The 18,278-nt window shown below is 43.8% G+C and overlaps 1 protein-coding gene across 2 annotated transcripts; it reads left to right on the top strand.

Annotated features, from left to right (window-relative positions):
• Positions 1-305: 305 nt before the first annotated feature.
• LOC119965259 (protein Wnt-8-like) lies at positions 306-7,323 on the top strand. 2 transcript variants are annotated; one of them, XM_038795762.1, is made up of 7 exons: positions 306-404; positions 3,644-3,731; positions 3,832-3,865; positions 4,063-4,201; positions 4,291-4,416; positions 4,523-4,665; positions 6,246-7,323. In XM_038795762.1, the coding sequence occupies exons 2-7, from the start codon at positions 3,664-3,666 to the stop codon at positions 6,804-6,806; spliced, it is 1,071 nt and encodes a 356-aa protein (XP_038651690.1). In that variant the 5' UTR covers positions 306-404; positions 3,644-3,663; the 3' UTR covers positions 6,807-7,323. The 2 variants fall into 2 exon arrangements, with proteins under 2 accessions (XP_038651690.1, XP_038651691.1); XM_038795763.1 differs by lacking the exon at positions 306-404 and adding an exon at positions 550-562.
• The last annotated feature ends 10,955 nt before the right edge of the window (positions 7,324-18,278 follow it).

The following is an 18,278-nucleotide window of genomic DNA, read 5'->3' on the forward strand; positions in this document are numbered from 1 at the left end:
CAGCTGCTTAGTGAGAACGGAGAACTCCGATATATCAAATCCTCCCTACCTTTCGGGTGGGTTGGGTTGCTCTTGAGGTAAAGTGTAACAGTCTCGTTATTTTTAGTAGTGCCAAGAACTAGCCAATCAGGGTTCAAGCATCAAGAGTCAAAGACTCAACATAACGGTTTTATCACAAAATCAGCCATCAAGCAGTGATGGAAATATTTTAATGTATTAACACCAGGGTATAAAACAGACAAAGTGCAAAACAACAGTAAACAGGCATTTCAACATTATAAACGAGCATTGCTAACCAGCTTAATGAGACCCACTTGTTAAAGACCAGGAGGTAATTGGGGAAGGCATTCTCAACAGTAAGGAGGAAGTTGACGGTTCTGCTCTCGAAGACTGAAATAAACGAGGTAAAGAAATCCAGGTTCTGGAAGGTGGGCTGCCCTACACCGGACTTGCTGGAAAACGGGGCTGTTTTAGCACCGGGCTAAATCGCTGGCTTTGAAAGCCGACCAAGGCAGGCCAGCAACACCGTTCAATTCCCGTACCCGCCTCCATAACAGGCACAGTAAGTTCACTAGGGCTTGTAGGCAAATGGGACGTGGAAAGCCACGGGGGCGTCGAACAGGACGTGGACTTTGAATTTGGTGTTGGAGAGTTAGCGTGGTGTATGAAAACCGGAGACTGGATGAGGCTGCAAGAGTGGCCTGTAGAAGGACATAATTTTAATCTGGCGGGGATATCTGCATAGCTTCAGTAACTGGTTGGGTGAGATGGGAGTAGGGAAAAGCCAAAATTAGGGAGCTGTGATAGTTCGAATTGAAAGTATGCTAGTAATGGAACTTTGGCACTTAATCCAATATTTTGGATCAAAAAAGATGGGAGGAACTTAAGCATTTACTGGATGGGCCGAATTGTAACCAGGAGGCTGTGGTTAATTCGGTTGAGTTTCAAATACTAAATGAAAGCCAGCCTCCTTGACGGTCTAAACGTGGAACGGTGTGTGCCAGTGAAGGCGCTAAGGCAAGTTAGGTTGTGGACTGTTCCCACTCTAGAATGAGCATCCGCATCCCTACAAAGTCACCACTCCAATGCAATATTGGGAAATCTGCACTCTTTCATCTCGGTGCCCATGGCTATGGTACATTGGGGGCAGGAGTAGAGCCTGCTCCACAATTCAATGTGATCATGAGTGATCAGATTGTTACCTCCACACTATATCATTGCTGAATGTGGGCGCTTCCCCTGAACAAACTGGTTGTGGTCCTCCTATAACATTTTTTTAAACCAGTAATACATTTTCATAAGATATATGGGAGTTATATACATATATATCTCCCATATATCTTATGAAAATGTATTACTGGTTTAAAAAAAAAATCATTTTTTCCAATTAAGGGGCAATTTAGCGTGGCCAATCCACCTAACCTGCACATCTTTGGGTTGTGAGGAGGGATGAAACCCACGCAGACACGGGAAGAATGTGCAAACTCCACACAGACAGTGACCCAGGGCCGGAATCGAACCTGGGACCTCGGCGCCGTGATGCAGCGCCCTGCTGCCCACTGGTAAAACTTTTAAACAGCCACTTGCGCATATAATCACTTTCCAAAAAAAATACCCTTCATTGCGCCTCCTGAAGTATCATTGTTGGCTTTAAGGAGCATATCAAAGCTTTCCATTATCGTTCACTTTAAGACCAGGGTCTGTGTCCTTAAATCTGCAATTTACAGCAAAAATATCGACTTTTGACCCTATTTATATTGTCTACTGCTGCTGATCGTTTCCTGGAGTTAACCGCGTGTAATTTGTTAAAATCATGATTTTTAAAACTCGAAAACCGAGGAAAGGGATCTTTATCACAAGCTAGCGCGATTCTCTTACACGGAGTTGACCAGCTTCATTAGGAGGTATTTGGATACGTCTCCCTACTGAGCGAATGGGGATCCCGTTGATAAGTTGCCAGACCTGCCTGAGGCTGCCTATCACTGCCATCCCTAATACCCATTTAACTGTCATTTCACATCACCTAGAAAGCACAAATGGCAATCTCCACTCTGACTATGGTTACATCTTGTTAATAATCCAATTTAAACGACCACCAGGTCGGGAGATGGTAAAAGTGAATTGCAATTCAATTTTCACTTGTACCATGGGTAGTGCTCCTCCAATTCCTCAAAGATTGGGCGTTTTGTGCATTGCATTCCGGAATTTGTACTAAGATTGTGGCACTTCTAATTTTATATTTTTTAAAAATAAATTTAGAGTACCCAATTCATTTTTTCCAATTAAGGGGCAATTTAGCGTGTTCAACCCACCTACCTTGCACATCTTTGGGTTGTGGGGGCGAAACCCATGCAAACACGGGGAGAATGTGCAAACTCATGGTACTTTTAATTTTATTGAAGACCACCGTTCAAATACTAGTGACTTTTACTGGAAACTTATGGTTAAATTTAAAAATGCAGTCCTGTAGCCAGCGTGAAGTCCCAGCGTGTGAGACTGCTTCCTGGAATAGTCACACCACCTGCCTGAATTTAGCTCACACTTGATTTGATGACCGTAGATAAGTGTTATGGCGTTGCCGCCAGTGCGATTGAAAAAGGCCGACTACAACCATGCAGAAACATGCTCTCGCTTTAAATCGCCTTGGAGCAACCAGTTATGTAGCACCTTTTATCAGGGCGGGAAATTCCAAATCCTTCCCAGACAATTGACTATGGAGGCACAGTGACCCAACGTTGACACATGACCAGACATTTTTTGCAACTTATTCTACACGAATTGAAATTAATGAACAATGATTGTGCTTTTGATGTTGGATTTTTGAGAGAACGTGGATCCAAGATGTATTTTAATAATAGTGCCATGAGATCGTTAACATCCACTTGAACAGACAATGGAATTTGGCTTGAATATATTGGGCACAAGTCTAATGCGAGGGGTTAGTTATGCTGAAGTTCTGCGATCCAATTTTAAATGCCATTTCTCATTTTCAAATGGGCAACAATAACTAATGAAACTAATCGTGTGAACAACCCGTTCGAGTATTTGTGTCTCCTTGTATAGTCTGAAAATATACTGTCTCGATAGCCAGACCCTGGTGGGTCGGACAATGCTTCTGACATGCAATCGAAACTAAGAAAAGCCGCAATTCACAACTCCAAACTCTAATCACTCACCAGAAACAAGTTAAAATAAGCCGCCCATACAAGGCTAGATTATTGCCAATTAACAGTACTTCTCGTGAAGATAACTGGGAGAAAGTAATGAACTGCAAATTATTGCAACAAGATCGTACACAATAGAAACTTTGATATTTAAAGTTTAGATTTTAGTCCATAGAATTATTAGCATTTTTAGGGATGGACAAATAATAAACCTCGATGAGCCAATGCTCAATATTGTATGGAGTACGCATAAATTAACCTAATTATGGAAGTATATAATAAATGACTATTGGCGACAAGCGTTGACAATCCCTTTGAAATTCATTCGGCCTTTCTAGTCTACGATTGGTTGCTGTCTTGTTTACACTTTGCCCGGCTCCGAACTGGTTAATTTACAACAAAAGTATTTTGGTGACCGCTGTGCGGCCTATATAAATAACGGAACAACTTTCTCACCCCCTCCAACTTGGCTATTTCAGCGAATGAGGACATCGCTGCAATGAATCTCGCCCAAGTTGCTGCCTGCTTTGCGCTGGTCTATAACAGCATTACTCCAGCAGCGTTCTGGTAAGCTGGCCCCTTCAAACATTGAGCCTTTTTATTCCAACGTGTAACTGCGAAATGGGGGATTCCCATTCTAAACTACTTGCTACATTTCCTGTTACAGGTCCGTAAACAACTTTTTGATGACGGGACCAAAGGTAAACAAGTTAATCTATATTTTCCAATTGTTGAAAGATCTGAGAAACATTTTAGAAAGGGTGAGAAACACATTTTGGTGTTAAAGCTCGAGAAATAACATTATAGATCTGGCTTCGCCTCGCTTTGCAAGAATTATACAGGTGCTGTTGTGAAGTATTTGACGAGCGGATTGTGGTTATTGTTTTTTGTTGGGTAGGCGTTCCTGACCTATTCCAGTAGTGTTGCCGCTGGAGCTGAATCCGGGATTGACGAATGTAAACACCAGTTCACCTGGGACCGCTGGAATTGTCCAGAGAGCGCATTGCAACTCTCAACGCACAATGGTCTTCGGAGCGGTAAGAACGCGCCCAGCTCTCTTCTCGATAGTTTCCAGCTAGCATTTTACTCGGGTTATTAGTTTAATTAATTTTTGTGCTCTTATTAGCCACCAGAGAAACGTCCTTCGTGCATGCTATAAGTTCTGCAGGTGTCATGTACACCCTAACGAGAAACTGCAGTATGGGCGATTTCGACAACTGCGGATGCGACGAGTCGAGAAGTGGTGAGGCCGGTAGGTTTTCTGTTCCTTCCGTGGTTGCATTTATTTTCGATCTGCTTCCGACACGCTGTTTTCAAGTCCATTTCTTGCGCTGACGTGTCTGAACATCTGTATGCAGGTGGCCGAGGCTGGGTTTGGGGAGGATGCAGCGATAATGTTGAATTTGGAGAACGAATTTCTAAACAGTTTGTCGATGCTTTGGAGACCGGGCAGGATTCCAGAGCTGCCATGAACCTCCATAACAACGAAGCCGGAAGAAGAGTAAGTATATAATGTCGCATTTAAATTATTTGCGGTTACTCGATCCAATACCTGATTACTGAAGGCTCCTTTTATTGTTGGACAAAATGTACCTAGTACATCAATCGTTTCGGTATGTTCCCGGATTCATTACATTCTAACATTCTGGGAAGAAACGCTGGCTGTGGAATGCTCCATGCACCCAAAGTATGGGCAATTAAATTTCATTGAAGACTGGACCGAATCCAGTTCTCGGCGGAGTTTTGCCCCCCTAGTGTCAAAATAATTTCACTCATTGCTTATTATACTTCCCGGGAATAATGCTGCCAAATCTGGCTTTCTGCCTGCCTTATGGCCAGGGGTACACCCGTTTCTTCAATAACAGTAAGGTTACTTTCTCTCCGCTCTGAGGACTGCCATGTGCTGCAATACATTCTGGAGGTTGATGGTCTGGTGCTTCGGATTAAACAAACATTGTGTTGTGTGTTTGGGGAGAGTACACCAATCTTTTGAAGGTGATAATCAGTTTGGACAGTCTATGGGGAGAACCCGTTTCTCGATGGTCCCGCCAACCAAAACTAAGGGCGGCCAGTGGGTAGGGTCTGGAATGTACTATATGACTCGGTGCAGAAAGCGGATTGAAGCAAACAATTGCATACATATCTGCAGTAAACACATGCAGGAAAAATCGGGACCACTAGAACAAGGGGAGTTGCTTCTAGACAGCCGGCAAGGAAACGACGGGCCGAGTGGTCTGCTCCTTGTGTTGTAACCGTTCCTGTGATCCTGTCTATGTTGCCTCCATATGTACTTTCCAACCGGGATTTATGGATGGGGAAAGGGGTTGTTTTGGCCATTGTTTCTCCCTGTCCATTCTGGTGAGTTGCTGCCTCCATGACCAGGCCTGGAACCTCCATTTCTCTGCGGCAAACAGTTGGACAAACTGTTTGTGTTGATTGGAATAAAGTCAGGGGCGCAATGGGTGTTATCTATCCAACAAATGACTGGGGGGGGGGGGGGGGAGGAGAAGGAGGAACTCTGCCTCGCTTCAGCAATGACCTGCAACTCGAATGAATAAATTTTTGGAGGTGCAAAACTAGAATATTTGTGAAATACAATAAGCCTTGTAACAATTTGTACATAATTCGGAGTACTCTAAATCACTGACAACATTTTCGTCCAGTAGAATGTGGGCAGAACGGTAGTGCACGGGGTAGCACTGTTGCTTCACAGCTCCAGGTCCCAGGTTAGATTTTGGCTTGGGTCACCTGTCTCTGCGGAGTCTGCAAGTTCTCCCTGTGTCTGCCGGTGGATTCTTCCGGGTATTCCGGTTTCCTCCCACAAGTCGGGAAAGATGTGCTGCTGGGTGAATTGGACATTCTGAATTCTCACTCTACGTACCCAAACAGGCGTCGGAATGTGGCGACTAGGGGCTTTTCACACTAACTCAATTGCAGTTTTATAAGTCTACTTGTGACAATAGAGATTATTATTAAAGATGTAACACTGATGCAAGCAAATGACTGGCAGTGTTTGTATATTGATATAGTTTTGATGAGCCATGGTGTTTTGTGTAAATTGCTTGATGTTGATTCCTCTAGGCTGTGAGAGAGACCATGAAGCGAAGCTGTAAGTGTCATGGCGTGTCGGGGAGCTGCAGTATCCAGACCTGCTGGCTCCAGTTGGCTGATTTTCGAGAGATTGGGAACTTCCTGAAGGTGAAACACGAGCAAGCTGCGAAGATTGATTTGGAGAAGCGGCGTATGAGAGGAGGGAACAGCGCGGATAACCGGGCAGCGATTGCGGATGCGTTCCGGGCAGTGCCGCGGACAGAGCTGGTCTACCTGGAAGACTCGCCCGATTACTGCGTCCGGAACGCCACACTAGGATTGCAAGGGACCGAAGGGAGGGAATGCCTCCAAAGTGGCAAGAACCTCTCCCAGTGGGAGCGGAGGAGCTGCAGGCGGCTGTGCGGAGAGTGTGGACTCAGGCCAGAGGAGAGAGAAAGCGAGACCATCACAAGTTGTAATTGCAAGTTTCACTGGTGTTGTACTGTCAAATGTGAGAAATGTAAACAAATCGTCACCAAACATTACTGCTCTCGGCGAGAGAGGAACAGACCCTTCAACAATAAGCGTAAAAATCGGGCCCAGAATTGGTGAGACCGATGAACTCTCCTCGAAAATGGGATGCTTTTTAAAATCGACACACAGACTTCAATGACTTGCTCCTCGCCCTATTCGTTTTAACTAAACTGCTGATTTCCCACCGACCCTGTTAGCAGATTATTTTAATGTTTTAACTAATTCGTTTGAATATTTCTTACGGCCGAGCCTATTTAAATCCTAGCCTGTACGGAATGTTTAGTTAACATTTGTGAATCCAGCTCTTTCTATGAAAGTGGGTGTGGGACTTAATTCCACAGTTTTTTTGTTTCTGCACGATTACATTGTTTTTTTTCTTATGCACTTATTTTTCTAACGTTTGTTTTGCACCAGTTTAAAAGCGTTGCACTGTTGGGGGGGGACTGCACGTGGACACTTGTGGGGAATTTAAAGTAATAGTAGCTGTTTTCACAATGGGGGAAATTGTAGAGCATTCCGATTTGTTTAGTCATATTATGGATAAGTAGACTCGAAAATTGGCTCGTATTCTCCAATAAATTTATTTCTTTGTCAACTGGTGCCTGTTTTAATTAGTAAAATTGCATTTTCTCTCGAACATGACGAAGTTGAACATAGAACATAGTGTGGAAGGAGGCTATTCGGCCCATCGAATCTGCACCTACCCATTTAAACCCTCGCTTCCACCCTATTCCCATAATCCATCCTAACCTTTTTGGACACTAAGGGTAATTTAGCATGGGCAATCCACCCAACCTGCACGTTTTGGACTGTGGGAGGAAACCCACGCAGACACGGATAACGTACAGACTCCACACAGACAGTGACCCAGCTGGGAATCGAATCGGGGACCCTGGTGCTGTGAAGCCAGTGCTATCCACTTGTACTGCCCACTCGAGGTTCAATGATGGAGCTGGTCCTACTGTAGAGCTGCTGTAATTTTAATATCGGATAGTGGGGTGGGGGTTGAAGAAGCATCCTGTACTTGAACATTATTCTCTTAGGGAATTTTTTTGCCCTAAGTGACCACTGAGCCAGATAAGAGATTGGGCTGAATTTCCAGCGGATGTGCCCAGTTAACGAGATGCAGATTCACCAGCGCAGGAATGATACAAGCAGCGCTTGGTGCAAGTAAGGAGTAACAGCAGCGCTGAAGTAACACCGTACCTGGGTATTATAGCAGCAGATGTTACAGATATGGAAATGGGTGGTCTTAATGAGGGCACGTATTAAAGCTCATCTGATATGAATAGATTGGTTCAGCCTCCTCCAGCTGCCAGGAGGAGGGGTGAGTTAAGAGTTATTTTTAACTGGAGGAACGCTTATCAAACTTGAGCAATCTATTCCAGTGCGGAGTGTTTAATTCTTAAAAGATTGCAATTTAATTACAGTTCTGTGGCTTCCTCGAATTATTGAAGAAAACGCGGAAATCCTAGCAATGAAAAACTGGTCTTTTCTACTTTTTAACTGCTCCGATTCGGGTTAATATACATAAGCGCATCATAAAACGTTAGGGCACAGAGACAGGTTCTTTGTTTCATTCATTGTAGTACCCCCGGTAAGTCAACTAGTCTAATCCTGCTCACTCCCGACACACTTTACTTTTCCAATTTTCAAGCGAATAGCTGCCTGCTTTCCTGAGTGAATGACCAAAGCCAAGTTACAGTAGCTGCAACGTTTCTATCTTGGATTTCAATGGATGCACTGGAGGGGTAAATCGACGGGTCTCCGAATGCTGTGAAATTGAAAGCAGCAGAAGTTATTCAGTTTCATTATTCTAAGGAATGAACTTGAACAGAAAAATAAAATGTTACCTTCCCCCCCCCCCCCCCCCCCCCCCAGTGACCAGCTTTCGCCACAATTTTTAATACGCGCGAATAGTCTGTTTCTCGCTAGCACAGAAACTAGAAGTTGGAGCTGTGCACAGATAATGGTCATTGGTAATAATTGTTTAGTGTCCGATTTTAATATGATAAATTATCGGGATTTGAGACAAAGTAAGGCCGAAGGAGCTGATCTTTTAACGCAAAACGATTAACAAAATAAATTGGTTACCAAGATGACGAACACAAAAGCAAAATGCTGGGAATCTGCAATAACAGGACATGCTGGATAATTAGCATCCGCAATATTTTGCTTTTATATCAGGATGGAATGAATAGCCTTTCCTGAATTATGATCAACTACAAGATAGAGAAAAGAACATTTGGATTTTTTTTTTCTTTTTCATAGTTTGCGCGCTTTAACGATTGTTAAATAGTATTGACTGTTCCTGTGATGATCTTCTCGGCGGGTTCAGGAAACCATTGGTGGGATTTCTACAGAATGCATTTTACACACGTTATCGATCAGTGTCTTGTCACAGCATCAACTTGCATTTATACAGTACAATATATTCACATTCATTTGTTTCCCTTTTATCTTTGTTCGCTCATTGTTCAGTTTGAATGCGTTGAAGAGATAATGGCAAACGGCCATCGGTCTCCGTCTAATACCATTCACGTCTGAGGGCTCATAGACCGCAAATATTTAAAAAATAATGCAATAAATTATGGATACCTATTCTGCCATCAGGTTTATGGGGGTAAAACTATTCAACTTTTTCTCTCCATGATTACATCTCTCCGTATCCATAATCTGTTTTCTTATGTGCATTCCCCCCTCATTTCTGGGAAAAGGATTGGAACCAAGTCATGGTGAAGAAGCCATCATAAATGGACAAGTATGAATGTGTACTAGCTGTGTGCAAAAACACAGGTGCCATTTGTTGCAGGTGTGGAATTGCAGGTAAATTATTACACAACATGACATATATTGAAGCGAGAGCTGTAGGCGGCCTCAGTGCCTCTGGTTAGGACTGGTGATAACTATGCACAAACTCTTGTTAGAAATTGGAAGTGTGGGGGCCAGTGGGCTGATGAATGGCAGATAAGGTTTAATTTGGATAAATGTGAGGTGATGCATTTTTTTTGTAAATCAAATCAGGGCAGGATCTACTCAGTTAATGGTAGGGAGAGTTACAGAACAGAAAGATAGGGGTACGGGTTCATAGCTCCTTGAAGGAGGATTCGCAGGTGGACAGGGTGGTGAAGAAGACATTCAGCATGCTAGGTTTTATTGGTCAGAATATTGAATACAGGAGTTGAGACATCTTGAAGTTGTATAAGACATTGGTAAGACCAGACATGGACTACTGTTCAGTTCTGGTCACCCTATTATAGAAAGGATATTGTTAAACCAGAAAAAGTGCAGAAGAGATTTCTGAGGATGCAGAACTTGATGGTCTGAGTTATAAGGAGAGGCGAGATAGACTTGGACTTTTTCTCCCTGGAGCAGGAGGCTTAGGTGTGATCAAGGTAGATAATCAACATCTTTTCCCAAAGGAAGAGGAGTCTAGTTTTAGAGGGCATAGATTTAAGGTGAGGGGAGAGAGATACAAAAGATACTAGAAGGGAAATTTCTTAACACAGAGGGTGGTGAGCATCTGGAATGGGTTGCCAGAGGCAGTGGTAGAGGCAAGTACAATTTTGTCCTTTTAAGACAGTTACATGGGCAGGGTGGGTACAGAGGGATATGGGCCACATGCAGGCAACTGGGACTACCTTAGTAATAGAAACTGGACAGCATGGACCCGTTGGGCCTATTTCCAAGCTGTAAATATCTATGACTCCACGCAGCTTCATGGTTACAGGGTGACCAAGTTTGGGGAAATAAATATTTCGGGGTACACTACATTCTGACAGAACCAAAATGGCAATCCACCTACCCTGCCCATCTTTAGGTTGTGGAGAAGAAACCTATGCAAACACGGGGAAATTGTGCAAACTCCAAACTCCACATGGACAGTGACCCAGAGCCAGGATCGAACCTGGGACCTTGGCGCCGTGAGGCAGCGGGGCTAACCCACTGCACCACCGTGCTGCCTTTTGCCACATAGAATGAGGATATAATTGTATCAGACAAACATGTAAAATTCTGGGGTTTGATGCTGCTGCGCTAATTGCCTAGAACGACGACCAGCTCTGAAGACTTGTGGATTGTCTGTCGCATGGCTCTGTCATGTTCTCCCTCCCCACCAGCGTCAAGAAAACTGCAATATTGGGACAGGATGTTGTGTATGTCAGTGATCAGACTCAACAACATGCCATTGGAAGCAGTCAGAAAATCCTGCTATCTTGGATCTATGGTAATCTGTCTCTTGATAAAGAGCTCAGCAACAGCAGTCCAACAGAGGCCAGCTAACAAAACAGGCATGGAAAAACTGACCCACAGGACCATGATCTTTATTGATAAGGCCTGTAGCCTCAGCTCATCACGTTATGGTAGTAAAGCCTAGGCATCTTACACCCACCAAGAAAAAAGGCTCAATATCTTCCATCTCCAATGCCTATGGTGCATCTCCTAAAGTCACCAATGCCGCAGTCCATTTTAGGGCAAGCATGCCAAAATGCTAGTGCTAATTAAGCAAAGAAAGCTTTGCTGGCTTGAGCATGTCCACTGAGTGAAAGATAGCCAGACCCATAAATATATACTATACTTGGGGATGAAAGTTACAAAAATCTGAGAATTAGTGGCCAAATCCAAATAGGACTGAACATTTTTTGTGACTAGGAATTATGATCTGTATTTTTTTTTTGTAAATTTAGAGCACCCAATTCATTTTTTTCCAATTAAGGCACAATTTAACATGGCCAGACCACGTGCCCTGCACATCTTTGGGTTGTGGGGGTGATACCCACGCAAACATGGGGAGAATGTGCAAACTCCACATCGACAGTGACCCAGAGCCGGGATCAAACCTGGGACCTCAGCGCCGTGAGGCAATAATGCTAACCACTGCGCCACCGTGCTGCCCCATGATCTGTATTAAATGCAAATGTTTCTAGACCGGTCAAATAGGTGCAATTATGAGACTTCAAGTGGGGAGAAACATTAGGTTTCCTTTTGTTTATCTTCTATTACCATCAAGACTGTATATCAAATCAACAACATGACCTCAGCATTCAGTACAGTTAGAACCATAGAATACCTACAGCACAGAAGGAGGCCATGCAGCCCATCCAATCTGCACCGACCCTTTAAAAGAGCACTCCACCCAAGCCACTCCCCTGTGCTATCCCCAAAACCCCTTAACTCAACCTACACATCTTTGGACACTAAGGGGAAATTTAGCATAGCCAATTCACATAACCTGCACATCTTTGGATTGTGGAAGGAAACTGGAGCACCCGGAGGAAACCCAAGCAGACACTGGGAGAATGTGCAAACTTCCCACAGTCACCCAAAATTGTAATTGAATCTGGGTCCCTGGTGCTGTGAGGCAAGTGACACAGAATGAAATCTAAATTAACAACAGAACATCATGCAAAGCAAAAAAATACAACATTGTTTTCCAATATGATCAAATTTTAACTCATCATTGCCTTTTGAAGAGCAGTTAGAGATGGGCAACAAATGTTGGTTTTGCCTGTGATTCCCACATCCCATGAATTAATTGTTACAAACCCCTGGAAATACAGCAGCTCACAGGATTTCTGGGAGGATGAGAGAGCAGGTCCTTTTCTCTGTGTGCCCAGGTCTCAACTCTGCTTTCCTTAGATCTCTGGAAATCATCCCACTCAGGCAGGATCCAATCACCGCTTGTTACTGGGCAGAATTAGGCCGTTTGGCTAATTCATCGGCCCCCAGCCAACTAATGAAATTCAAATCCCACCCCATCTCTCAGGTGCTGAAAAGACTGAGTTTTTCTGTCCTTGGCTTAAAGATACATGTCCATTAAGCATCAATGGATCAAAATGATAACTGCAAAAATAAAGAAAGGGGAAATAAGGGAATCATCAGGAAGGACCCGTAGAGAATGCATTAAAAAAATCTTGAAAATTACTAGGAACCCAGGTGGCAGCAAAAAAAATGCAACACAACAGCATAGTAGGCAGCACAGTGGTTAGCACTGTTGCTTCACAGCGCCAGGGTCCCAGGTTCGATTCCCGGCTTGGGTCACTGTGTGTGAAGTCTGCACGTTCTCCCCGTGTCTGCATGGGTTTCTTCTGGGTGCTCTGGTTTCCTCCCACAAGTCCTGAAAGACATGCTGTTACATAATTTGGACATTCTCAATTCTCCCTCAGTGTATCTGAATAGGTGCCAGAGTGTGGCAATGAGGGGAATTTTCTAATAACTTCATTGCAGCGTTAATGTAAGCCTACTTGTGACAATAATAAAGATTGTTATTGTTATAGTAGCATTCAGTATAAACTTATTAAAGATCATGTAATAGGGCAGCACGGTGGCGCAGTGAGTAGCACTGCTGTCTCACAGCGCTGAGGTCCCAGGTTTGATCCCGGCTCTGGGTCACTGTCCGTGTGGAGTTTACACATTCACCATGTGTTTGCGTGGGTTTTGCTCCCACAACCCAAAGATGTGCAGGCTAGGTGGATTGACCATGCTAAATTGCCCCTTAATTAGAAAAAATGAATTGGGTAATCTAAATTTTTAAAAAATCCTCTAATACATAGTTTCATATTTATATGATGTATTCTGTGTACTTTATAAAATGTTATTTTATGTACTCATGGGGCAGTACGGTGGCGCAGTGGATAGCACTGCTGCCTTACGGCGCCGAGGTCCCAGGTCTATCCCGGCTCTGGATCACTGTCCGTGTGGAGTTTGCACATTCTCCTCGTGTTTGTGTGGATTTCGCCCCCACAACCCAAAAGATGTGCAGGGTAGATGGATTGGCCCTTAATTGGAAAAAATGAATTGGCCACACTAAATTTCTAAAAAAAAATTCATGTACTCACATCAATTTCAACCAAACTTTCCATATTCCCATGGTGACACCCCAGCCAAACACACATTGCAATCAGCTCCTCTCTCCCTATCACAAACACACACCCCCATCTTCCCAGCCTACCTTCCACACTTTCATTAATTCACTCAGCAGCCCCCTTCCCCAACCCTTTCCCCTCACTCACACATGCCCTACCTCCGCACCCAGACCACTCACCTTTCCAGACTCAGACCTTTCCTTTCCTGTCCTTCCCAACCAACTGCACTCACTTGATTCACCCCCACTCACTCAATCCTACCCTTCCTGCAGGAAGATTCTAGATCTTTTCACTGGGCTGTTAAGTCCCTTGACGTTCCAGGTGATAATCCTGGTGGGGGGTGTTTGTCCCCCCACTTCTGCAGGATCAACCATACTAACCTGGTGGACATGTCCCTGCACTCAGGGGTTTTCCTTTGTTAGGTGGCCATCCAAAATGGCCACAGTCATGGTTCTCTCCATGAGGTTGGGTCTCTGCACTCCAGAGTTTGCCTTTGTCCAAGGGCACCCAGCATGGCCGCCAATAGTGTGTATGCCATGTGGGTGCACCTCTGCAATCCGGGGTTTCCCTTTGTTCAGGAACCCTCCAAAGTGGTTGCTTGCGGCACCACCTTGTTTCCTCAGCCCGTTCCTCCCCTGATGAGGCCGATATGACACCCAGCTCATTTTTCCTACTGTTCCTTTTGTATCCCTTTCCCCCTTATCACCCCCCCGAGTTAAACTGGGCCCTGCGTTTTTCCAGCTCTGCTAAATGTCCTGGTAGATTCTGATTTTATGTCCTTCCCAGGTGCTTGCTTTTGACTGCATGCCTACCGCAGGATCCTCGGTGGAGCTTTTCAATAATCGCCCTCAGCTGCTCCCCAACCTAAGGTTTCAGTCTAAATGACCTGTGTGCTCTGTTGAGCTCTGAGGGTTTGGGAAAGCTGTCTCTCCTGACTAAGTTGCCCAGCATTTGGGCGACGAAGACCATTGGGTCTTTGACCTCCAAGTCTTCGGGCAGGGCCACAATCTTAATGTCTTATCGTCGGTCCTGTTCTCCTGGTCCTCGTCTTTTCCCCTTAGGTTCCCCTGGACCGCCACCAACTTTTTTACCTCCGCCTCCAGGGTGATGATTCTGTCGCTCTGGTCCGTCGAAGCCTTTTCCAGGTCGAGGATCATCCTCTTCTGAGTTGCCACTTTATTCCCCAGCCTGTCGATTTCCTTCTGCATGGTGGCCGTCGTCTCTGCCTCTGCTAACGCGACCTTGACTGATGCCTGGATTTCTATCCTGATCGCCTCCTTCATGGCGGTCAGCTCATTCATAAGGAAACTCGTCCATCTGCCTCCAGGTGGTGGGAGGGGGAGGCTGATGCTCGGGCCGCTGTCCATCCTCTCTCCTGGGTAGCTGGGGTCCCTTTGCCTTGTGGGTCTGCAGTCTTGCCCACCTTCTGGTCATGGTTCTTCCCGTTGCCTCTGCCGCCTCGAGCTCCCGTTCGCTGGCATCTTTTCCTGGTTACCCTCCTTTGGCTGTTGAGGGATTTTTTTCCTTTGAAATTTGGACAAAATGAAACTAAAAGTGTCTTTTTTTGTCCTGGTTCAGAGGAGAGCCACCTGATATGTGTCTGCTCAGCACATCACTGTCACCTGAAGTTAAGAACTTTCTGTTTTTACTGTCTTTCCCTGATTGGTCACCAGGAAATGGACAGTTATAATTAAGTTACTTTATATCAAATCTGGAAGTTGAAAATCCTTAATTTTGTTCTGTAGATCTAATTTTTCTATCCACTATTAAAGTTACCTAAAAATTTAAAGAAGCAGTTTTGTGTCACCCTGAGTTTTTCATACCCACTGCATGTTAACATGAATAAGGATTATCAATCACAGAAAACAACAAATGGCACATTCTCTTTTATCCAAGTGACATGATGGCTTTTCATATGTATCCCAATCAATTGGTCACACAGTATTCCACTGACACAATTTTTAACTGAGTTTAACTTGAGCTGCTTCTTTTGAACTGAAACAAAGGGCATGTTTCCTTTGATTTGTAAAATCTCTTCCTTTAAATAACAATAACAAGAGGGCATTGATCAACACTTTGTGCACAGTGTTAAACCTAACAGTTATGTTTGCTCTCTGAAACTCCAGTAAAATTAGCATTAATATTTTTTTCAAGTGTGACCATGAGGACCAGCTGAAAAGCTTGGAGCAAATGGCATGTTTAAATATGCATTAGGAGTGGTTACTCTTCAGAGTTACGCTTGATTATATTATTTAATGAAATTAGTGCTCAGTGAAAAATTGATTATGATGATGTGAATGAATAGTATCCCAGCAAAGAAGTTACAACGGAAGATTTAAGGACTTAAATTAGTTAGTAATCAAAACAGACACGAGAAATCTCATGTTCTCCCCTCCTCCAGCTCTAACAGATTGATCCACACTTACATCCATTGTAAGTTTCCTGTTCAAGATTTCCTTTTTGACTTCCACTATCCCAATGTTAGCTCTCCCTTTTTGATCTTGCTTTCACGGCTATCACCGTTGCTGCCACTTTGACCTGGTGAGCTTTCCAGATAGTGTGTAAGTAATGGAATTCAGGCAAAACATTTCCACATTCATTAAATGTTTAGCTCATACAAATGAGAAATGCAGTAAAATATAATCTAATAATGATTAAATATCTCATTCCTTGAAAGTGTCAATATGGCTTATCCAAATATGTGATTATTTTGGAATTCATGGCGATAAATACACTTGATTCTACTTCAATGGGCAAAAACATCAGTAGAAGTAAGCACCTTTCCTGGCCTCGGGATGTCCCAACAGCCAATTAAATACTTTTGAAATGTACCAACTGTTGTAATGTCGTAACTATTTTGTTGGGTGCGATGTGGAGGCCAGTTAACTAAATGGCTAGAGTGTGGTGCACAATGGGCTAGAGTGTTGGCAGCACGGTAGCATGGTGGTTAGCATAAATGCTTCACAGCTCCAGGGTCCCAGGTTCGATTCCCGGCTGGGTCACTGTCTGTGTGGAGTCTGCACGTCCTCCCCGTGTGTGCTTGGGTTTCCTCCGGGTGCTCCGGTTTCCTCCCACAGTCCAAAGATGTGCGGGTTAGGTGGATTGGCCATGCTAAATTGCCCGCAGTGTCCTAAAAAAAAAAGTAAGGTGGAGGGGGGGGGTTGTTGGGTTACGGGTATAGGGTGGATACGTGGGTTGAGTAGGGTGATCATTGCTCGGCACAACATCGAGGGCCGAAGGGCCTGTTCTGTGCTGTACTGTTCTATGTTCTAATGATGCCAAAGGTTCAATCTCCATGCCGGGAGCGGTAATTTTTATAATAATAATCTTTATTATCACAAGCAGGCTTACATTAACACTGCAAGAAGTTACTATGAAAATCCCCTAGTCATCACACTCAGGCGCCTGTTCAGGTACACTGAGGGAGAATTTGTAATGTCCAATTCACCTAACAAGCACGTCTTTTGGGACTTGTGGGAGGAAACCGGGGCACCTGGAGGAAACACATGCAGACACGGGGAGAATGTGCAGACTCCACACACACAGTGACCCAAGCCAGGAATCGAACCTAGGACCTTGGCGCTGTGAACCAACAGTAATTTACGGGGGCCTGTCTTCTTGCTTTTCTCCATGCTTGCAGAGAGGCATCTCTCAAGCTACAAATAATGAAACTGTCTCACTCTAATAGAGAGAGATGTCTATGGTCCTTTGGGATAATGATGATTTTGTTGAGGGAGTAAGTGTGAATTTTGGCTATTTAAACAGTTAAGATATTGCTCAAGCTATAAACACAGGCATGTTTGAGAAATTAATTATTAAACAATTACTTCTTCCAGATCTTACATTGAGTTTTGAGTATTTCCCTTGCAAAATGCAGGATGTGTGTGTGCTTTGACATTATTGTGCCCGCCAACATCTGAAAATGATTGCAATTTAGATCCCTTCAATTAGCTCACAAATCTTTCTAACTAGGTAGGCAAATAGAGAGTAAGCTATCAATGACAAAATTGCCATGTGAGATAAATTTACAGTATAGATTACCCATTTCACAAAAATATAGACTGGAATGATTGAATACTGTAGGACAGTAAGAAGCATTTGGCCCATCAAGATATGCAAGATCTTTTCAAGAGCAATCCAGTTAGTCCCACTCCCCCACAATGTTGCACATTATTCTCTTGGATTGGCCTCGCTATAATATATAATTGGCTACTCTAAAAGTAAAAATGTTTATTGGATATCACATTACTCAAAATGTTTTTTTTTCTTTTTATAAATGAATAGTACCCAAATCATTTTTTCCAATTAAGGGGCAATTTAGCTTGGTCAATCCACATAGTCTGCACATCTTTGAGTTGTGGGGCCGAAACCCACGCAGACACGGGGAGAATGCTCAAAATTTAAATAAATATTTAAAATATGAACAGACACGGGGAGAATGTGCAAACTCCACACAGACAGTGACCCAGGGCCGGAATTCGAGCCTGGGTCCTCAGCGCTGCAATCCCAGTGCTAACCACTGCACCACGTGCCACCCTTCAACCATTTTAAGATCTATTAACACTTCGATTCATACTGCTCTTTTTTATTGTTTAATTTGACATACACGCAAATTGTTCTGCTTTCTTTGGTGGAACAGTGCAGATTCATAACATTTTTGGATGGGGCTGCACTCAAATCTCAGAAA

The sequence above is a fragment of the Scyliorhinus canicula genome, chromosome 4 (genome assembly GCF_902713615.1).
Source record: "Scyliorhinus canicula chromosome 4, sScyCan1.1, whole genome shotgun sequence".
In the NCBI taxonomy this organism is placed as follows: domain Eukaryota; kingdom Metazoa; phylum Chordata; class Chondrichthyes; order Carcharhiniformes; family Scyliorhinidae; genus Scyliorhinus; species Scyliorhinus canicula.

Bases quoted from the DNA above. Each gene is read 5' to 3' on its own strand.
- LOC119965259 (XM_038795762.1), top strand. From the start codon at position 3,664: ATGAATCTCGCCCAAGTTGCTGCCTGCTTTGCGCTGGTCTATAACAGC. The intron at 4,417-4,522 runs GTAGGTTTTCTG...ATCTGTATGCAG, and splicing joins GTCGAGAAGTGGTGAGGCCG to GTGGCCGAGGCTGGGTTTGG. The intron at 4,666-6,245 runs GTAAGTATATAA...TGATTCCTCTAG, and splicing joins ACAACGAAGCCGGAAGAAGA to GCTGTGAGAGAGACCATGAA.